The following is a 23820-nucleotide window of genomic DNA, read 5'->3' on the forward strand; positions in this document are numbered from 1 at the left end:
CTAACTTCAAGGAATGCCCTCTAGTCCTTCTATTAACCGAAAGAGTAAATAACAGATTCACATCTACCTGTTCTAGACCTCTCATGTTTTAAACACCTCTATCATATCCCCCCTCAGCCATCCCTTTTTCTTGCTGATCTATTTTTGATATGTGGAGCTGGATCCTCACGTGATCTGCACTTAAGTTTACATATTCTTTCTGGAGGCTTGTTGCCACAGCTACATGTGTGGAATAGTAGCTAGCTCACTTATGTGGAATGCACCCACAAATGCCAGCCTGGCCACATTACGGAGCAGAGCTGTTTCATAATCATTAAAGCACATTCTGGGAAATAGGGATGTGAATCGTATTTTTGATGATTGAAAATATCGTATGATATTTTCAAAGTCATCAGAAATCAGGGGCTCCCCGAAACCGATAGGAAAACCCCACGAAATTGTTCATGGGGTTCTCTTATCGTTTCGGGGGAGGGCAGGAAAAACGGCACATAAAAACAATCCCTAAACCCACCCCGACCCTTTAAAACATCTCCCCTAGCTTCCCCCACCCTACCCCCCCCCCCCCCAAAAACGTTTTAAATTACCTGGTTGTCCAGTGATGATCCCGGGAGCGATCTCCCACTCTCGGGCCATCGGCTGCCAATAATAAAAATGATGCCAATGGCCCTTTGCCCTTACCATGTGACAGGGTATCCGTGCCATTGGCTGGCCCCTGTCACATGGTAGGAGTAATGGACGGCCAGCGCCATCTTTAAAAATGGTGAAGGCCATCCAGTGCTCCTACCATGTGACAGGGACTGGTCAATGGCATGGATACCCTGTCACATGGTAAGGGCAAAGGGCCATTGGCGCCATTTTTATTAGTGGCAGCCGACGGCCCGAGAGCAGGAGATCGCTCCTGGGACCTCTTAAATGTCACGGGACCTCTTAAATGTCACTGGACCACCAGGTAATTTAAGATGTTTTGGGGGGGTCGGGAGGGTAGGGGAAGCTAAGGGAGCTGTTTTGAAGTGTCGGGGTGGGTTTTTTGTTTATCGGCTCGGGCGCAGCTGATAAAAAAAAACCCGATCGGGCTGCACGAAAAATAATTCACGATGTGAATCGGAACCAGAATCGGAACCAATTCCGGTTCCGATTCAAATCTCTACTGGGAAGGGTAACAAAGAAGTCCACCAAAATCTATTGTATGATTGGTTGCCTGTGATTAGCCCTTTGCACCTTTGATTTTTCCTCTCCTCTCCCTCCAATAATTTTGAATATTGCAGATAGCTTAGTTGGGTCCTTCCCCCAAATATCTTTGAGAAAAATACGATACTAGATAGTCGAGAGGAACTACTTGTATATGAGATCCCTTACTTTTTGTGCTAGTATGAAATCTGCCACAAGCCAGACTGGAGATGGGCCATTCCAGCTCCTCCCCTGATTTTCACAATACTGAATGAAGTCAGCTATACTGTGTGGTAAAGCCTCACAGGCCGAGTTTAACATGCCTGCGTGTACCGACGCGCGCATGTTATAAAATAACCACGTCCATTTTAAAAAAATATCTACCCCTCAGTCTATTATCAGAAATTGAATTAAAAATCAGATTCCTTCAAACTTTTTTGGGAACAGAGGATTATGAAATAATTGCCTTGGGAGCAAGCAACCTGAAATAAGACCGCTTGTCAACAATGTTCTTGCAATGTTCTGTTGCCGTTCTCTTGTAGTAACCCCTCCTCCATTTCCTCGTTGGGCTTCCCCAGTCTGGTCCCACCTTTGTTTTCCTTACTTTACATCCAACTCTAATACCTGCCCCTACGCTAATACCTGCCCCCTGCTTTATTTATCTCTTTCTAGATACTAACTGGACCAGTTCTTGTATTCCTCCCTATCAGTGGCACCAATTGTACCCGTTATACCAGCTTTTGTCAATTCTTGTTTCTTCTGTTATCTGCTCCACCTGCGAGCGAAGTTTTCTACTGTTTTGGCTTCTATTGCTCTATGTATAGCCCATGAGCAAAGTTAATGTACCCGTTGTATCAGTTTGTGCCAATTCCCGTTATCTTCTGTATTGGTATCGCCTACGAGCGAAGTTTTCTACTGTTCTTGTTTTCTATTGTTCTATGTACAGCCCATGAGCAAAGTTAACGTTTACTGTAAACCGAGGTGATCTGTATCCCATACAGGAACCCCGGTATATAAAACCTAATAAATAAATAAATAAATAAATAAAGTGGCACAAGAACAGCACAAGGTTATGATACAACAGTGGAATTTCCCTTGTAGGTTAACTATCACATATGTTCTGGTGAATAATCAGTTAATAATTTCTACAGAAGACATGTTGTCAGATCTAAGCACCACTTTATATTACTGAATGTCTTATCTCAGAGCTTCAGACTGTCAAAGTTACTATTATAGGCAATAATTCAAGGAAAGTAATTTCTCTGGTTATCTCAGCTTTCCCCTCAAGGAGGAAAGCCAAGGCTCAGTATACCAAGGCTCAGTATACCATGTATCCTTGAAGTAAGCACCAAAATATTTTCCTCTAGAGGCATCCATGAATAATTTCAAATATTTATTAGATTGAAAAGTTGTAAGGATACTGTGGACCCTTATGCTGCAGCACGATTGACGAAGCCTAGTAGGTGAACCTTCTAGACCCATGCTAACAGCTGGCGAAAATGCCCTGGACTGGGACAAGACTGGAGCTTCACCTATACCAGTCCCGTTCCCCGTGGGTTGAGCCTTTGGGTTCCAGGGGCCGGCAGGACAGAGAGAGAGTCTGGGGCAAGGCCAAGGTCTGGATAGGCTGCAGTGAGAAAATTACCAGGAGCTAGCTGGAGGTTGAGGCAGGCCGCAAGCGGGACATAGAAACAGTTCATAGCTGAGGTCAGAGGCTGGCATCAGGTAAGAGGGAGATCCAGGTCCAAGGCAGAGGTCAGTGCCAAATAGACTGAAGAAGGACTGGGATGAAGGGAAGCCACAGAGCAGGCTGGACAAGGCACTAAAGCAGGATCAGGAACCAAAGCAGGAGCAACATGCACTGCATCTGAGCAGGGAGACCTGTTGCAGAGGCAATCCTGTGGAGCATAGCTGGCTCTTTTATACCCAGCTGTATGACGTCATCAATGAGTGCCAGCAGCCGGGTTTCCTGCCGCGGAGACTTCATGAGGCGCCACGCTGCGGGTACACATTCCTAAGGGAGCCCAGGAAGCAGTGTTGCAGACGGCATCATAGCGGCAATCCTGCCTCTTTGAGGGCCATCGGCATCCTGGGGTGAGTGCTGCCAGTTGCGTGATCACCCCGCAACTAGCAAACATTACAAAAGGCAGGTGGGTGCAAAATACCCTTAAGGTACATTCATCGTGTTGCATTACAAGATGTAAAAAAAAACATTTTTTGAATATTCAAAATGGCCAGTATGCATTTTCTGAAGTACTCGGTATAGCAGGTAATTTAAGAAAAATTTGTAAACTTCTAAAAACTACAGAATGTCCCAGTTTGAAGTATTGTAATATCAAATTCTTTTATTACCAGGTAACTTTCTCTGAATCCAAGGTTTTATCAGAAAATGTAGAATTTCATTCTGAACCAGTAGAAGGACGGAAAGTCAGTAAAGTTATAAAGAAAACTGTGGTGTATGGAGACAGAACAGAAAAGCATCTGGGAGACCCCAGCTTAGTCACGGACCTTCCATCAGCCAAAGATGACTTTGAAGAGGTAAAATGCCTTCCCTGTCTTGTGCCTGTGCTTTGAATATTTAATTGAACTACTAAAACTACCTGCCACTGTTTGTATTTTATACTTGATATGCAAAGACTTGAATCTGGCTCATATCTCCTGCCTCCTGAGATCTGATCTGCTCGTTGCTTCTGGAATCAGGTTGGTTCCAAATGCCAGCAAGGCATTCTCTGGAACTTTCTGCTGAAGGAGCTAATGTTTGCCTGTGTTAAAACGCTCACCTCTTCCCCAAGGAGAGCTCACTACTTTATTTTGTTTTGTATTCTGCATATGGGCATGGGTTAATATAATTGCTGTTTTTTAATTGTCCTTGTTGTTTGTCACCTTCATAGAAACATACAATATGATGGCAAATGCAATATACAACATACAATATGAGGCTGATCTTGTCTGCCCCTTTCCTGATGCACCAACTCAGAGCCTACCCAATCTAAGATTTTACCCTCACATCTTTGCAACAAAGGATCCCATGTTTTCTTAAATTCAGTTACTGTTTTGGCCTTTATCACCTCCACTGGGATGCTATTCCTTATCTTTCTCACCGTTTTGATGAAGAAATATTTATTTATATGTAATCCCTTTTCTGGAGGATTGTTGCTCCTAAAGGCACATAACTAATTTATTTCTTCAGGGGCTGTTCTGCCTAACCATTCCATCCCACTCTGACTCTTAATCCCTGGGGGGGACTCTTTTTTTATGGGGTTTTATGGGGTGGAAGCTCTCACATGGCCCAGACGATGGGAAAAGGTCACCAGTGTGTGTGTAGTCATTTGATGTTTCCTATGAGGTGAGAGGCTTTAGAACTCAGACAGGACCAGATCCGGGTGTTAAAATAAAGTTTACTAATTAATGCTCATAAATTAAAGTCCATTATCCAGAAGTGTGAATTTACATCTGGTTTTCTGGGTAGGTAGGTGTCCTTTTACCAGACTTCCGGGTAGAGCCCATGGTGATCTTAATTGTATAAACGCTCCCAGCGTCTGTGCAGGAATCCTAGTAGAGGTGTCCCCAACTTTACTGAAAAATCCTCCTTTAAACATCTTCTCAGACACCCAGCCTGTCCTGGTCCAGTGATTGTAGAGATGCGGATGGAGTCTCCTGCTCTTATTATTCCTTTTTTAAAGATTCTTTTATAAGAACATAAGAAATTGCCATGCTGGGTCAGACCAAGCATCCTGTTTCCAACAGAGGCCAAAACCAGGCCACAAGAACCTGCCTATGCTTTTCTTTTCAATAAATCTTAGTTGTCAAATTCTTCACCACTTCTAACTCTTTCTTAGATTTTGCCTAGAGTGTCCATTTTGTTGTAGATTTTTGTATCATCTACAAAAATCAAACTTTTTCTACCAACCCCCTTGCAGTCAGGGCTGGCTTTAGAACTGATAGCGTTTTGTGCAAACAGCAGGAAGAACACACTCCCTGACTAGAAAGGATCCCCCGGAGCACCTCAGATGACAGCATCCCCTTTTGCAGTACGTCTTAAGTGGTGATGCCATGCTTTAAAATCACCATCACTCTCCTGAAGTGATGGCACCCTTGAAGCCAACCCTGTCTGCAGTATAAACATTTTCAACAGAACTGGATCTAGGACTGATCTCTGAGACACTCCATTGATAATTCTCTTCTCTATAGAATTAATTCCATTTATCTCTGTTAAAACCCATACCCAGGTGGCTCAGTGTCTTTATGAGCCTTTTGGGTGGAATAGTGTCAAAAATTTTACTGAAACATTTGAATACCTCAAGCAGTATTTATCACAATCTAGTTCTTGCATGCGAGATATTCTTCTGTCTTTTCCTTTAGTAATGATTCCATAAATGTACTTACCACAGAGGTAGGCTGTCTGGCCTGTAGTTGTCAGCTTCCTTCCTGTTTCCGCTTTTATGAAGTGAGGTAATGTCTGCTCACCTCCGGTCCTCTGGAACTACCTCCTGTCTCCAAAGACTGAACAGAACTGTCAGTAGAACAAGCAAAAGCTGTTTAGGCTTCCCATTTTGCCCCATTGGCTTGTCCACTATCAATTTCACTAATTCCATGCAAACCCTTGACTCTGTAAATGAAGTAGTACCTATCTGTCACCATAGGTACTCGTGGCATCTATGTATGATCCCTCTTCAATCCTTCTTCAGTGAATACTGGATAAAAGTATTTAGCATTTCTGCTTTTTCTTTGTCACCCTCTACCCATTCCTCATCTTTTCTTCTCATGCTTTCAATCCCTTATTTGTATTTCCTTATTTCCCAGATATCTGTAAATAAGTTTGTAAACCCCAAGTTTAATAATGGGAATTACAAGTTCTTACTCTTATACCCTTGTTTAATTGAATTCAGTCTTGTGCAGTAAAAAGCATATCAATTTCTTGAGACACAATAATGTACAAAGTAGAAACAATAAGATTAATTAAGAATCATCATGTGTGTGAAATAATAGGTGAACCCCTAGTTTCCTTAGCACAATTAATTGGCTAGTTAAAGTCAGGTGCTTAAATAACAGAGTGACAAACAAACTACCCTACAGAGTAAATCTGCACAACTGAGTTTTGGGCATCCTGTCCTTTATAAAGTTCCAAAAGATTTTGAGTTTGGTGCTCACCATAGACGTTAATGGGAACCCATCATATCACAATCAAAAGAAATTTTAGAGGAGCTACAAAAAGAGTAGTTGATGATCATCTGTCTGCACAAAGTTACAAGACCATTTCTAAAAAATTTGGGGCTCCATCCATCCACTGTCAGACAGATAGTCTACAGATGGAAAAAGCTGAAAACTATAGCAACTGTAGCCTGGAATGATCGTGCTGCCAAGATCACTCCAAGAGCAAATCAGAAAATCATCCATGAAGTCACAAAGAACCACAGACTAACATCTAAAGATCTACAGGCCTTTCTCACTGTGGCATATGTGAGGGTTCATGCATCAACCATCAGGAAAAATCTGAATGGAATTGCGTTCATGGGAGGATAGCTAGGAAGAGAACACTGCTCTCTGCAAAGAATCTTGAAGACCACCTCAGGTATACCAAAGAGCATCTGGATGATGCACAAGAATTCTGGAACAATGTTCTCTGGACAGATGAGTAAAAATTGAACTTTTTGGTCATAATAACAAGCGTTTAGATTGGCGAAAAACATACAGAGCCCTCCAAAATAAGATCCTCATCCCAAATGTCAAGCATGGTGGTGGAGGTATCATGGTGTGGGACTGCTTGCTATCACTGATTAAAGCATGAATTCTACTTTAAGTAAAAAAATTCTAGTGTATTATTTCAAGTCATCCAGCCATGAACTGAAGCTGAGCTGTTCATGCAAGGAAGCCCTCAAATGTTCCAGAATCGAAAATTCTGTATGGAAGAATGGGCCAAAATTCCTCAAGGATGATGTGAGAGACTGATGAACAGTTACAGGAAATGTTTAACTGCTCAAGGATACACTACAAGTAGCCAAATGCAGGGTTCAGATACTTTTTCACACAAGGATACTTATGGTTGAATCTTTGTGCTGAATAAATAATTAAAATACATCCTTTTTGTCTGAGTTATTTATTCAATAAGGTTATCTTTCTCCCCTGACAGGGTTAACAGTAGATTATGATCTAATCATATTTTGTGTGTAAATTGTACTGAAATACAAACCATCTTAGGGGGTTCACAAACTTTTTTCTCAGCACTGAATTTAAAAATAATAAAGTTGTGTAACCTTGGTTTATTGCCATAGCTATTTTTATCTCCATTTGTGTCTATGATGTCCTGACTACCTTCCCTGCTTCTGTCACGGTTTTGCCTGCTGTGCAGCCTCACCATGCCCTGGTTTTACCTGCTTTGACACCTCTGCACCAGCAGAGGCCTCCAGCAAGCTTTACGCACAGTTTTGCCAGTCACATCCTCACTGGTCACACCATGCTTCAACCTCAGTCCTAATTAATGCAGTCTGCTCGATACCTCGGTGCCTTGTCATCAAGTCATCTTGGCTCCCTCACCTGGCCATCCTGTCCTTACTATCCTGCCTTGCCTTGTGGCCTCTTGCTTTGCTCTGTGACTTCCCAGGCCTCCTTGCCTTGCTGTGTGGGCCTTGTCTTGCTTGCCTTGCAGTCTCCGGGCCTGCTAGGTTCTCCTAGCCAGTCTTGTGCCCTATTGGGTTTCCCTGTTTACTGTTGCCTGTTCTGCCTAGTCCAGTCTTGTGCTGTCCTGTCCTGTCCTGTCCTTGTCCCAGTCCTGTCTTGCTTCCTGTCTTTGCCATGTATCCTGTATCCAGCCCCATCCAGTCCCTGCATTCAGTCTGTCTGTATCCAGCCCCTGCCCGTAGTGTGTGTCCAGCCTTCCAGCTAGTACCTGTCTCCAGTTCCTAACCAGTACCTGTGTCAGCTTCCAACTAGCGCCTGTATCCAGCTCACAGCTTGGGGCCCCTACCAGCCCCAGAATGCAAGTGCTCAACCTGCAGAGAATGACTTGGATAGGCAGAAGTCGAGCTTCAGTCCTGCCCTGCACTTCCTCTGTGGGGGTATTCAGCTTCGTTCAGATTTTCCAGATACTTTACTTTGTCCTCCTTTTTCTGAGATCTTTTACCGTTTGAATGTTGATCTTGTAAAACTTTGCAGGCCTCTTTATTATTATTATTATTGTAACTTTCTTTCTTAATATAAAGATTAGTTGTCCTTCTGTTACAATGGTTCCTTTTGCTTTAGCTGACTGCTCTTGCACTTCACATGGATACCTTTATTTATTTGATACCTAACCTGTGCTGAGCTTTTCCACAATGTATTTGATCTCCATTCCAAGATGAGCTAAAAACAGACCTCTTTGTAGGTTTAAACTGGCATCAGATTATTTCAAATGCTTTTGCTTGGAAGAAAATCTGCAGTGCCATTACATTTGTACTAGGATATTTCAGGCATATTCTTATTAAGGTAATATTCCCACTGCATATATCATAAGGCACAAGATCAGATCATTAGTTTCAAACAAAGAAGGAGATTCATTGCACCCTGATAGTTTCTGGAGGGACAGGCCAAATATTGCAGGAAGGACATCTCCGTGATATTTGACCACTCCACATTAAGATGGTGCGATTTTCTTTTTTTTTTATTGCAGCACAAACAAATCAAAAAATTATGCTGCAGTAAGGGGCCTTCTCATGCAATGACAGCCCAACTTGGCCGGGGCTGCCATCGCTTAAAGAGCCCGAGGCCCAAAGGCACAAAAAAATCACCCTGAGACCCTCGCCCACCCCTCCACTGCCTTCTCAGGTGGCACTGGTCCCTTAAATAAAAATAATTCAGCAATTCCAATCACACAGTGATGGCGCCCTCCCTTCCCCACCTCCTCCCCATACAATGGAAAAAAGACCTTCCCCCCCCCCATCCCAGCTCGTTCCTCCCCCATATCCCAATAACTCATAGTCCCTGGTATCTAGGAGTTCCTCCACCCCCCACCCCCAATGCAAAAAGAGATATTTGATGGTGACCAGACCTTGCCCCATCACGTGACACCAGGGATTGTAATTTTTTTGGATTGGAGGCTGTTGGGGGGGAAAGATCATTTAACTACGGTGCATTTTTCCATTGTATGGAGAGGGGGTGGGGAAGGAAGGAAGCCATCACTGTGCAGTTGGAATCGCTGAAATCTTTTTTATTTGGGGGGGGGGGGCAGTGCCACATCATAACGTGATGTGGGGGTGGGTGGGGGTCTTTGAAGACCCCTAGCATGATCTTTTTTTGTCTGTAGGGGAGGTATGCATTGGAAACTTTGGCACTTCAATTTTCCTGTGGGAGCGTCAGGGACCCAAGTTAGTGGCCCGATGCTTCCTCAGGAAAATAAGTACACCTCCCTTTAATGTGCTAAAATAAGGGGGCTGACATTTTACCACTATAGGTTGCCTATGCATTAGCTGCTTTGCATGCATTAGGCAATTTTTCCATAGTGGGAGGACATCATCTGCTGTATCATGCGATAGTGCCATGATATGAAGATATCACACGATAGACGGCATTTAACACGCTGTTTAACTCGTGATATCGCAGCTTAGTGAATCCAGGCCAAACTATGATAAAACCCTCAATTTTATGTAATTTTTAGCAGTACTTTTCATACAATTGCAGTGAAAATGTTTGAGCACAGTAATCCTTTCTTTTGGTTACTTTTTTTGCTGTAGGCTTTGAGTTATACAGGCAGTCATATGAAAGTGAGCCTTCCCAATTTAATAGAGAAGGAGGTTCAAAAAGAGGATGGATCAGTTTTCAAAAGGTTTGCATTGGCATGACTGTTTGTTTCTGCAGTGGAAAATTAACTAACACGCATGTGGAAAGAAACGTATATTGCTTAAAGAATGATGCTAGGTGATATCTAAAATAAAATCCCTGAATATATTGGACTGGATGCTAGGAATCAAGATGAGCCCTACTTTGAAAAACTTCTTTTCCCGAAGAACAATTTAGCATTTTGTCTTGTTTGCATAGCACCTTTCTCCAGAGCACAGTGGGGTCTATATTTAGCCACTATGTGGCTGAGCAAGTTAGCCAGATATACATATCTGGCTAGCTTAGTTAGTTTATTTAGTGGCGCAGCCACTCCACTGAATATAACCGGCGATCTGTCAGGGGACTCTGTGCTAGCAGGGTGACTGGAGAAGGGGAGGGGTCTTGATCTGTCGGGGAGGCTGGGGGGACTAGGGGAGGGAGTCTTGGACATCAGGGGGGCCACTGTTGTTCATATACTTAAAACTTTGTTTTTATTTTAGGGGAGTCAGGGCCGCCTTAACCAGCAGCCCCAGGTTGAAATGGGGGTCACCACTAAGGATGTGAATCGTTTTTTGACGATTTAAAATATCGTCCGATATATTTTAAATCGTCAAAAATCGTTAGAGGCGATATTTAATAGGAATTCCCCCGATTTATCGTCAAAAATCGTAAATCGGGGAAAGGGAAAGGGGGAGGGCGAAACCGGCACACTAAAACATGCCTAAAACCCACCCCGACCCTTTAAAATAAATCTCCCGTCCTCCCGAACCCCCCCAAAATGTCTTAAATTACCTGGGGTCCAGTGGGAGGGTCCCATTGTGATCTTCCACTCTCGGGCCACGGGTGTGTTGATATTTTGCAAAATGGCGCCGGCCGTACGGCAACACGATTCGAGTGCAGGAGGTCATTCCCGGACCCCCGCTGGACTTTTGGCAAGTCTTGTGGGGGTCAGGAGGCCCCCCCAAACTGGCCAAAAGTCCCTGGGGGTCCAGCGGGGGTCCGGGAGCGATCTCCTACGCTCGTGACGTCGGGGGACAGGAAGCAAAATGGCGCCGGTGCCATTTCTATCAACACACCCATTGCCCGAGAGTGGAAGATCACAACGGGACCCCCCCACTGGACCCCAGGTAATTTAAGACATTTTGGGGGGGTTCGGGAGGGTGGGGGATTTATTTTAAAGGGTCGGGGTGGGTTTTAGGGATGTTTTAGTGTGCCGGTTTTCCCGCCCTCCCCCGATTTACGATTTACACGATATTTAAAAAAACAAAACCGCGACGATCCGATTCCCTCCCCCCAGCCGAAATCGATCGTTAAGATGATCGATCACACGATTCACATCTCTAGTCACCACTGACCCCAGCTCAACATCCCCGTTTGGCCACCTTTTTTTTCCCAGCGGCGTTAAATGTGCGTCAGAAGCCTCAGGACCCACATTAGGGTCCCGGGCCTCCCGCTGCACATCTAACGCTTACTAGGGAGATGTTGTTATTTTATCATGGCTGACCACCTTCTCGGTTGGCTGCGATAAAATATTTGCATTAAATTGCCTAGTGATGACCTTCTTTGTGTGAATTTGCATTATTCATGCATGCAAATCACATGCAAAGACGGTCATTGTAATAGAGCAAGGTATCTGTGTGGGGACATACAAAACATTGTGTATATTGCACGATATGCGCGATATAACGCATGTTAGAGCCCTAACGTGGCTTGATGAATGACCCAGTAAGTTAGCTGGATAAGTAGCGCCACCTTGCAACACCCTCATCCTGCCTGTTATTTAGCCAGATACAGTAAATAATTATCCAGCTAAATAGTGGCTGCTAAACACAGCCAAATATTGAAACAGCAACACTTGCCAGATAAGTCCAAATTTATCCAGCTAAGTGGCACTGAATATCAACTCAGTTTAGATAGATGTAGACATGTTCAAAATGAATCTCAACAAACGACAACTGAACGCTTCAGGAATAACTCTGGAAAGGATGTCCTGGCTATACTTTTCTGCCTTTCAGACTGCATGAGAGTACAGCCAGTTAGGGAAATTAGAACCAAGGAAAAAATAACTTGCCCAAGACCACACCATATCAGTGGCAAAAGAGAGATGAACTTATAGTGCCAGAGTTCACCGGTCTATTCATGAGACCATGCCCTTCTGATAGTGCCATGGTCAATGGAATCTGAGCACCCCCGAATAAATATATTAAGCATGATACTAAATCTTAAAACTAATTCTGTCTCTCAACAGTGGCCAGTTTTAATTGAGCTGGAAGTTCAAGGAGCAGGAGGAAAAAAAAAATAATAATAAATTCAGGTTTTAAAGTTGAGGTGCACCATTTGACAGAAAGAGCAGAGCATAAAAATGTATTTTGGTGGTAGCGTTGACTCCTCCTATCTTCTGTACAGCTATTAAATTTTCATTTTCTTTAATTCGAGGAATAGAAAGACAGGAAAGACAGAGAGATATAGTCTTAACATGTTTATTTATTTATTTATAAAGCTCATATTCTGCCCATGGCAGACAAACTGTACTGCCATGTGTTAATATATATTAACAAGAAAATTCAAATTTAGCCATAAGAACATAAGATGTGTCATGCTGGGCCAGACCAAAGGTCCATTGCGCCCAAAATCCTGTCTCTCACAATGACAAGTTTGGGTAATTGAGAAGTTCCCAACAGATCCCATAGATTAGAGCCATGCCAGGGAACAGCAGTGGCTTTCTCTGTGCCCACTTAGCTATTAATTGTTCATGGTCTGGTCCTCCAGGAGCTTGCTCAAACAGCTTTTAAATCCAACTGTGCAAGATGCCTTGACTACATCACATTTAAACTAGTTTACTTTATTATTTCTCTAAACACCTTTCTAAAACAACATCAGAGTGGTGAATAATAAAATAACATTCAAACATATTTTAAAAACCCTAAACATTAATGAAATATAAAATACATTTACAACAAATAAATAACATAAAGCAATAAAGGGCCCAATATTAAAATATATCCAGCTATATACGTGAACCAGATAAAGCTTATCTGGCTAACATACCCAGGATATTCAGCAGCATAGCAAAGCCGCTGAAAATACCCAGATAAGTATTTAAGTTAGCCGGATAAGCTTATCTGGCTAATTTTAGATCTGCTATGGGTGATGTCTAACTTATCCGGTTAATTTAACTGGATAAGGCTCAATATTGCTACTTATCTGGCTGAAGGGGTCATTTTCTATCCCTATCGCACGCGAAAAGGGACTTTTTACACGCGAAAAGTCCCTTTTTGCATGCGATAGCTAGATAGGGGCGGAGTGGGGGCAGCGCCGGGACATGGAAGAGGAGGAGTTGGGGCGGTATCAGGGCCGATGCTGCAGAAACTTTGCTGGTGGTGAAAAGGTAAGACCCCTTATCACCACGAGTAGCACGCCCAATTGCACCACCTTTCATGGTGGTGCTATTGGGTGCAAAAGCCGGCAGTGATAACACCGCGGTGGTGTGATTGCTGCTGGCTTTCGCAGGCCCGCCCCCCGCTTCGCCCCCGCTCCCCATTACCGCATGATTCACAAACCGGTGCGATCTTAGAAAATCCAGCCGTAAGTTAGCCGGATAGATAGCACCTTCCAATTATGCTCACTGACTGCCCACTGATTTTATAGCTAACTATTTAGCTAGTAAGTCACTTATCCGGATATTCAGCGGTAGCCACTTAGCCTGATAAATCTAATTTATCCAGCTAAGTAGCATTTGAATATCTGCCCCTATATTTCTAAAAGCTTAAAATATCTAAGCTGGCTGTACAATCGGTACATTAAAGTTAACCTTAAGGTTGAAGTTCACTTTAAGCAACCATCATAAACTAATTCTGCAAGGACTGTAATATATTTTAAGGAAACAGCTTTACAGAAGATGGGAGAAGCCAGCACTACCACTAAACACAGTTACATTTCTGCAGAATATTATACCTGTCCTTAATAGAGGGAAATTTGAGGAAGATTGTGAGAAGGAATGAGTGGAAATACAAGGACTATTCCTGTAAAGTAAAACTTAAGACAAGAATTTCTGATTATCTTTTTATTTTTCATAGTAAATCAGGAAGTTAGGCTTTGCATTGATTTTGTACAGTTGGGAGTCAGTAACCATGGAGAAGAGAATGCTACAGAAAAAAGGACCTACATCCACTGCCACCGTACAAATCATTTAGATGCTTGTTGCAACAGAGACCATCATCCTAGAGCTTTGACAAAGAAGGACCATCTAAGACATACTAGATCTGGCCAGATTAACAGTGTTTTGAGAACTAAATAGCAAAACAACATAAAAAGAGAAAATCTATAAGAGGAAAACAAAGAGACACAGAAAAAAAGGATACTTATCTGAAAGGACTCTGTACCACAAAATCCTAAAAGAAGTTTAATACAAAGATTCAATTTCTTGAAAATACTAGCTGTGAATAAAATAGAATAAAATAAAGAGAAATATAAAGACAATACTTATTTGACTTAGTAGTTTTGGCTTAAATACCTATGAGAAAAAAATATAATTGTTACCAGTGTTTAAAGATAAAAGGTTTGAATGTATTGAATTTTAAAATAGTTGTCTACATTTTATTAATTTATTAATTAATTTATTTTTAATTTTTATATACCGATGTTCCTGTATAGGATACATATCGCACCGGTTTACATGAAACTGAACGGCGGATACAATGAAAAATGAGTTACAATGAAGATGCGGAAACAAAGGACATGTGGAACATTAGGAATACACTATAGTATAACAATATAATAATACTAGACGTAAAATAGTAAAAATAAAGTAATAATATAATAACAGTAACAACGATAATAAACAATAAACAATAGCAACAAAGGGCTATGCCTAATGGAGCTTCTAAATAATCTTTAGGAAGATGCTATCGGGACAGGAAAGGAGGGGTGACTGATGGATAACAGGAGAGAACTAACTTAGCAAGTGGGCAGGTTAAGGAAAATGCCATCGGGACGGGAAAGGTGGCATAACTGATGGATGCCAGGAGAGAACTAACTTAGCAGCGAGCAGGATAAGAGGGAGGAAGATTACAGAGTGCATTGAGGTGTTTAACTTAAAAGGAGTCATAGGGGGACTAAGTGACTTGTAGCTGTGTGACGGTCCGTGGTTAGATTGGAAATTCCTGTAGTCTTTGTCTCCCGGAGTAGTCCAAGATCTGGGGGATATGTGGAGTGCCGGTATGGATAAGAGGGCTTAGAGTCACGAATCTAGTCTATAGTTGACATGAACCAGGGGAGCCTTAGTGAGAGGAGTTATCTCTCCAGGAAGGCCTGGCTAAAGAGCTATGTTTTCAATTTCTTTTTGAAAACCAGAGGGCAGGGTTCTTGGCGGAGGTCCGGCGGGAGCGAGTTCCAAAGGTGAGGACCAGCTGTGGAAAGGGCGTGCTTATTTTATAACTTGCATGTCAACCATAGCAGAAGTAAAGTTACTTGGCAGAGGACCCTGGCAAGCGCCTGTGCATGTATTCACGTGCTAATTTCAAGTTAAAATCCAGAATTGACCATGCCCTGCCCAGACCATGCCCATTCCCTGCCCCTTTTTTGAGACTTTTGTGTCTGTAGTCGCAAGTATGCACATATCCAGGAGGCTTTTAAAATCCTGACATGGGCATATCTCCCTGTTTTGGTGTATTGGGCTTTTAAAATTTACCTTTTATATTTTTATGTTTCATTAAAAAAAAATATATATATATATATATATGTGTGTGTGTGTATGTAATCTAGTTGTGTAAATTGACTGGATTTTTTTTCATATACAAGTGGTATATCAGATACAATACATGATGATAAGGAAAACTCTCTTGCTTGCCCTTAGACATAGACACATGCAGGATTGTTAATGTTCTATCTGGATGAAGAGAAACAGAAATAAAGAGTACTTGAACTACATCTCATTACAGGCTTGCAACTGATCCTTCAGTGTAGACATTTTCTAATGCTGTTCACAACAAAAATATGAGAGTACCACAAAAGTCCTCCTCCTTCCTTAGGGCATGATTTATAAAAGATTTTTTTTTTACCTATGAAATAGCTACAAAACAGGAGAAACTCCATATAAATCAGGCCCCTTAATCTCCACTGTGTAGAGGCAATTTATATTTAAAGAGCGCTAGCTTATCATTTAATTTGTTTTCCTTCTTGCCATTTATGTCTTCTATCTTCTATCCCTGGCATGTCTGTGGCTCCTTGAACCCTCACCAGCCCCAAGGCAGGAGGGACTCCTCCTCCAATGGGGCATCCTTGGTGCTGCCAGTTTCTTGGCAGGGGCTGCAATGGTAGCAGACAACTTCTTCATTCCCGGGCCCAAGAATACCTAGGCAGTGCACCCAAGTCTGACCACCTTCACCAGCGTGGGCAGTGTTGCAACCTTAGCCATAGAACTGGCACACATTAATTCCATGTAATGCAGGGTTCCCAAAGCTAGCCTGGAAGATCCCTGCCAGTTGGGTTTTCAAGATATCTGCAATGAATATATCTGGTATAGAGACCCATGGGCAACCCGACACTGCAGGATTTCAGAAGAAATCTTCCTTCTTCAGGGATCACCTAAGATGATCGTCTGTGCTGAATATGATGGTCATTTTCATAAGATAAACATTACGGGGCAGATTTTCAAAGGGTTACGTGTGTAACGTACATGCGTAACCCTGAAAACCTGCCCCTGTGCGTGCCGAACCTATTTTGCACAGGCTCGGCGACGGGCGCAAGCCCCAGGACATGCGTATGTCCCGGGGCTTTGAAGAAGGGGCGGGAAGGTGGCGGGGTCGTGGGTGGGGGCGCTGGTCCGGGGGCAGGACAGAGGCCTCCGACACAGCGGCAGTGCCGGGGGATGGCACAGCAGCAGCCGGCCGGCGCGCACAAGTTACGCCTGCCAGAGGCAGGCGTAACTATGGAAAACAAGGTGGGGGGGGGAGATTTAGATAGGGGTGGGTTAGATAGGGGAAGGGAGGAGAAGGTGGGGGGGAGCAGAAGAAACGTTCCCTCCAAGGCCGCTCCGATTTCGATTTTGGAGCAGCCTCGGAGGGAATGGGGAAAACCATTGGGGCTCCCCTAGGGCTCAGCGCGCACAAGGTGCACAAGTGTGCACCCCCTTGCGCGTGCTGACCCCGGATTTTTTAACATGCGCGCGGATGTTATAAAATCGGGTGTACATTTGTGCGCGTCGGGTAGCACACACAAATGTACCCTGCGCGCGCCAATTCTAAAATCTTCCCCTACCTTTATCATTTAGAAGTGAGATTACATATTATAATAGAAATGTAAAAGCAGCAGGATAGTTGATTCTCTCTTTTATGCACTTCCATCCTCTCCTGGACTGTGATGGGGGTGGGAGGGACAGCAGTGCATACACAAGTGGCAACTTTTCCTCTTTTAAGGTTCCTTTTGAGCTGCTGACCTTAAATAGGAGAGCTACGGTCAGAAGTAGAATCTCCAGGCCATAACTGAATTAAGTTTAGATGGGGATAGAGAAGCATAAAGGGGAGAAAGGGTTAAGTGAGAGAAGATATGGTGGGCATGGGATGCAAGGGTAAAAATGAGGGGAGCTACAACTAAGAGTGAAGAAGAGAGGGAACAATAGGAAAAATAATGGGCTGGATAGAAGTGGGCTGTAGAGAGAGAGAGAGAGATTGGGATATTATACACATCAAAAGACAACAAAAATAGGCATAAATAGATGGAGTGAAAGAACAGGCAAAAAGAGCCAAGGAAGAAAGTCCATGTGGTTTGTAATTAAGAAATTATAGTTTTTGCACAGTGATGTAGCGTAGGTGCATCTGACTGATTTAAATTGCCAGATATCCAGCCTTGATCCTTTTTCCTGTCATTCAAATTAATATAATCAAATGAGCTTCCTTAATTAAATCTAGCACTTTGTGGATGACAGGCTAAGCCAGGTGTTAATGATTATAGAATGAAATATCAGGAGCAGGTTCATGAAAGGGGTATGTGTATGAAATTATGCCACCTAATAACCTGTGGCATGCAGTGGTGCCATTCTGGTGCCCATAGCATCTCCAAAGCAACTACAGTCTCAACCAGAAAACCTGATACCAATCAGCCCCTCTGTTGGTACCTTGTACATGCTACCCCCAAATACAGAAACCTGGTAACCCTGCCAGACCAATTGTACCTGGTATTGGCACACTCACAGAGGAAATAGCAGGACTAATAGAAGGATCTTCAAACCCCTAGGGAAAAAAACACAAACAGCTTCCTGCAAGACACAGAAATTAGCTACTGCCTGACACCCTCCTTGTCACAATGCTTACATTTAATTGCATAAAAGTGGGGCGTTCTGGAATGGAGCCAGCAGAAATGGGTAGATTGTAAAAGGGCTGCCCATGTGCCCATAAATGTGCTATTTTATAAAGTATAGGTTTTAAACTACTCTTCATGCGTGGATGTCTGCAGTCTTTCACATGGGGAGAGGAGAGAGCCTCTTTATAGGGCTCATCCTGACACTCAATATATGCACCATTGTAAGGGGGGGCACTTTGAATTGGGGTGAATTTTCGGGAGGCTGGTTGGGGTTTGGGGGGGGGGGTGTTACAGACACATTCAGAGATATTCATTGTAAAATTGACATCACTAAAGAATTTTAGACCTTATAAGCGATGAAAATTCTAACGAGTTGATTTTGCACTGTATTCTCTGCTAGCTATCATTGATATCATTGATGAATGTCGGTATATAAAACTTTTAAATAAAATAAATAAAATAGCTGCATTGTACAAATCAACTCCTTTTCATCGCTTATAAGGACTAAAATTCTTTAAAGATGTCTCCCCCCCCCGCCTCATATGTGTTTTTGCGTGCACAAGGCTTTTAAAATCTCTCTCTCTTAATGCACGTAAGTTGCTATTTTCTGCATATATTTAGCAGCTTACTTTCATAATTTTACACATGCTAATTATCTGGTGGAATTGATATCAAGCTGGGTTATTGTGTAGTATTGCCTGGATGGGAGATCTGGGTGAACTGGGGTGGGGGAGTTAGGGCACTGAAGAACCAGGAGGGACTCAGTAATTTGGAGAAGGAATGGATGAACTGGTGGTGTAATTGGTAAACTGGTAATTTCCTATTCATGCACATGTTTTAATGTATGCCAGTTTACGCATATAAATCAGGTTTTATGCAAATAAGACCTGCCTTATTTTTGCATGTGTAATATGTGTGCATATTTTTAAAAAATAGGTAGGAAAAGTGCATGTGTTTAATGCATTGCATGAATTCACACATAAGCATACATATGGGCATATGTTCTAGGGTAAAGATACATGTATTTTATAATACGTACGAGTTATAGAATACTCTCATAGATCTTTGCGTGGCCATGTATGGTATGTGCATATATGTTGCAACGCATAGTTGTTTGAAAGTCACCTCCTAGTGCGTAGATTTGAAACTATCCAAAAAACATCCCTGGAAATGCACACCCCTAATCCAGCTAAAAGTGGGTGTGCTGTGGGGCTCCTTGCATCCAGACTTTTAGCCAGATTAAGGGAAGGCAAGTATCAGACAGCCCAAACTACCCCAGTAAAGGACTCAGACCAAAGAGGGAAATATCTCCAAACATATTGATAATTACAATAATCTCATTGTGGAACAAACATGCACAGTCTCTAGAGAAACTGAAATAGTTTTAATGGTGCTCCGTTACTTAAAATAATGAACTTCATATTTAGCAAACTGGAATTATCTTCTTGGATGTCACTATAGTTGTAGGAGGTGTGAGATTTCAGTTTAACGACTGTCGCTAGACAAGGTGGCTCATCCATTACGAAATAGGTCAATTAGGTATTTAATAGGGATGTGCATTCGTTTGCAATGAAATAGGAAATATAGATGATATTTCTTATTTCATTGCGGTTCGGAAGGTCAACGAAATGATAGGGAAACCCATGAAATTTCGTGTGGTTTTCTTATCGTTTTTTTTTGGAGGGGGAGAAAGGGCACATTAAAGGAAAAAAAAACCCAAACCTACCCCAACCCTTCAAATTTAATTAATTGCAACCTCTCACCCTCCCGACCCCCCCCCCCCCCCCAAGGCTTACTGAAAGTCCTTGGTGATCCAGCGGGGTCCCAGGAGCATTCTCCCCCTCTCGGGCCATTAGCTGCCACTAATCAAAATGGCGCTGATGGTCGTTTGCTCTTACCATGTGACAGGGCTATTGGTGCCATTGGTCATCCCTTGTCACATGGTAGGAGCAATGGATGGCCTGCACCATTTTTTAAGATGGCACCAGCCATCCATTGCTCCTACCATGTGATAGAGGCCGGCCAATGGCACTGAAAGCCCCTGTCACATGGTAAGGACAAAGGGCCACCAGCACCATTTTGTTTACTGGCAGCTGACAACCCAAGAGTGGGAGATCGCTCCCGGGATCCCCGCTGGACCACCAGGGACTTTTGGCAAGTTTTGGAGGGGTCGGGAGGGTGGGGAGTTGTAATTAATTAAATCTGAAGGGTTGAGGCAGGTTTTTTTTTTTCGGTTCGGGACAGCTGAAAAAAAAAACAGCCCAAACCGTGGGAAACAAAATTTCCCACGGTGGGCCGATAACAAAGGCCGAACCAAAAGGTTCAGCCGAATCACATCTCTAGTATTTAATCATACTGTAATTGTGTTCCCTAATTTTAGAATTAGAAATGGGTACAATAAAGAAATGGTTTTGTGGACATTCACTTAATATTTGATTGGACAAAAGTCAATTTTCTGTCTTAAAACTGACTAGTGATTGTTTCCATGTTGTCTTGCCTCAGGACGATAATGAATAAGGCCAGTACACAGAAGAGGACTGTGGTGAAGGACCAGCATGGAAAACATGTTCATGTGGAACAGCTGGAGGATGTCCCAGAAGCCCTACAACAGGATGACCTACAGCATGACCTACAGCAGCTGCTTAGTCATTTCTGCAGAGAGGACTGGAAGCAAGATGCCAAATGAATAACTGCTATATCCCTCCACGAGACAAACACATATCCATTCATTATGCAATGCTCACTTTCTTCTCTAGAACGAAAAATCTAATATAATCGCAGGAAGATATTGACGTTCCTAATTTTGCATATACAATGAATTCATCGATTTTCCTTATTTTTATTTTTAACTGTTAGCTAATTTGTGACCAAAGATAGCATCCATTAATCTGGATGGTTTATCCACTAAATCTTTGTCTTTGTGATGTACTGGGAACTTGTTAACATTGCCACATGTTGTTCTTCTCCTTCTGCACCAGCTAATGGGAACCTGCATTTATAAAAGCCAACTTCATCCACAGGCCTCTTCAAATGACTATACATCAACAATGTGAAAGGGATCTCCAGATGTAAACTGTATATAGCTAAAGTGCGTGGACTTACACGACTGCAGATGCTGTCTATCATGGCTACACCCAGCATCACGGAACGCAAGATATAGCGAAATGGCTGAATGGTGATTAATTAAATATATAAATATAATATATAGATGTAGATTTGTATATCTATATCTATATAGATATATATATTCTTATTGCTAACACAATCGACTTCAAGTACAGATCCAGTGAAAAGGTGCACTACAAGCCCACAATGGCCACAGGACTTCCAGTGTTGTGATCTATCACAGTTCTAGGCTCCAGGAGGCAGGTGAATAACTTCAAAGTGTACAACCATTAAAGTGAAGTGACAGCAGACTGTAGCCATCCATGCTTTTTAATGGACTCTTTAACAGCCCCTTATAGATTTTCTGAAGAAAACAAAAACTAAATAAAACTCCAGTTCAGCAATTAGGTAACCAACTTGCTAGCAGCTATATTTATGGTACATTTGCATAATAAACTGTTAGATGGGACATGTGGCCGGGTATCTTAAACAGCTATAACTACAGTAGTTTCCGGTTTTCATCACTGCTTTAGCAAACCACACACTTTCTGCTGGCCACTGCAGTGTACTTTATCCACATGGGAGAAAGGGTCGGTCAGCTACCTTCAGCACTGAAACTAATTCACTGTGTTCATCAGGATTGTCTCTTTTCTGATACATGCATGTGGCATTAAAATGCGAAAGCTCTTGTAATCTTATGAACAGCTTGTTAACCTTCTTAGCACTGAGCGAGCAGTTTTCAACTTCTTACCATTTTTTTTTTTTATTTGTATTATTTTTGTCAGGGCTAAAACTTACAATTTTCTGAGGTTCTTTTATGTTGTTTGTTTATGGTTCATAAACTAATTCTTTGACAACTGTAATAGCATTTCTGCACTTTGTTTTCCAAAAGAAGGAAATATAAAAAATAGGAAATATTTTCTGTCTTCTATACCTTATTCTACTTGTTGTAGGCCCGGTGTAGCTTTATACCATATATATATATATATATATATAAATATATATATAAATACATATAAACAATATAAATTTTAAACCACTTTATTTGTTATAAAGAATAGTATATCTAAAGAGAAGGGTGGGGTGGGAAAGCCTAATCAGTCCTTCAGAAGTTGATATTTTTCAAAACTATCTGGCCTTTTGCTCTTATACAGAAATGACTCACTCAGTGCTTCGATTTAAAAAAACAAAATGTGGAAAATAAAACAATGGAACTTGCTCTTTTAAAATGTCCCGACTGAGGATGTCTTGGGTTTGAGTTTTCTGCAAGAAAAACAAATCAAGATGCTGAGCTGGTGGTGTTGGCTGAAAAAGGTGACAAAAGAATTTTTTAGCTGCCAAAATGAGAGAGGCCCCATGATGGATCGTTCAGGACGTAGCATAGCTCAAGGAACAGCCTTGGTTGGCCTTGGATCGGGCTCAAGAAAAAGCCTTTCTGTTGTGTAATTTGCAGTGCAGATGATGTCTGTGTAACAGCATAAATGGTTATTCACCATTTTCAGGTTTTGATTTCTTTTTTTTTTTTTTTTAATTTGCTGTGTTATCAAAAGAACTTGAGTACTGTGAGAAAGTGAATTTTAAGTTGATGAATCAGCATCATGTTCCCATGGTGATAACACTAATTGAATATATCTATGAGGGCATGTATTAGTTAAAAACAAAACTTAAAAATACAACACTAACAATACATAGCTGCAATGTGTACAATGGCTGATTTAATTAAATAAAATGTACATGTGTTAAATGTTGTAGTATTGCTTTGGGTATTTATTTTACTGTTGAAGAATATGAAGATGGAAGTGGTTACAGGGATGTGTTGGTGATTTGGATATAAAGGAAGTAGCATATGATCCTTGAACAAAGCAAGCTTTTGGTTTGTTCTGTTAGAATGCAGACATGCAACCCTTTTTAAACTAAATATTATAGCATTTTTTTATTAAGAGTTAGCATCTAACAGCTCAGGTATGTCTTCAAAAGAAAGCAATGCCTGTTGTGCACTGGATAATTTTCCATATATCTATATGGGCAGCAGTAATGCACATCCTTTAATAAATAATAAATCTTGCCTAAAGTTGCTGTGACTGGAAAATCTCTTCACAGTTCACCTGCAGTTCCCTTTTATTTATTTTATTTGGTGTACGTAGCTCACAGGGTCCTTAGAAATAGCCATGCTTGGAATAATGTCACTAATTACTAATGATGAATTGAACCAGATTTAGTGATCTGCACGTGGGTAGACTTGTTCTCTGGATTGCCCGTCACCCCAAAAATCACTATTGGGCAGATTTTCAAAGGCTACGCGCATAACATACGCGCGTAACCTGAGGATATCTGCCTCTGCGCGCGCCGAGCCTATTTTGCATAGGCTCGGCGGCGCGCACAAGCCCCAGGACGCGCGTATGTCCCGGGGCTTGCAAAAAGGGGCATGGCCAGGGGCGTGGTTCGGCTCGGGAGCGTGTT

At 42.1% G+C, this 23820-nt stretch overlaps 1 protein-coding gene across 1 annotated transcript in view; it reads left to right on the forward strand.

The window, feature by feature from the left end:
• The window catches only part of ANK2 (ankyrin 2), a 573506-nt gene extending 550402 nt beyond the window's left edge, over nt 1-23104 (forward strand). The window contains 3 exon segments of the mRNA XM_029608082.1: nt 3523-3705; nt 9873-9964; nt 20758-23104. Of these exon segments, the coding sequence (XP_029463942.1) occupies nt 3523-3705; nt 9873-9964; nt 20758-20941 (459 nt within the window). The 3' untranslated portion in view covers nt 20942-23104.
• The last annotated feature ends 716 nt before the right edge of the window (nt 23105-23820 follow it).

This window comes from Rhinatrema bivittatum, chromosome 1 (genome assembly GCF_901001135.1).
Source record: "Rhinatrema bivittatum chromosome 1, aRhiBiv1.1, whole genome shotgun sequence".
NCBI lineage: Eukaryota > Metazoa > Chordata > Amphibia > Gymnophiona > Rhinatrematidae > Rhinatrema > Rhinatrema bivittatum.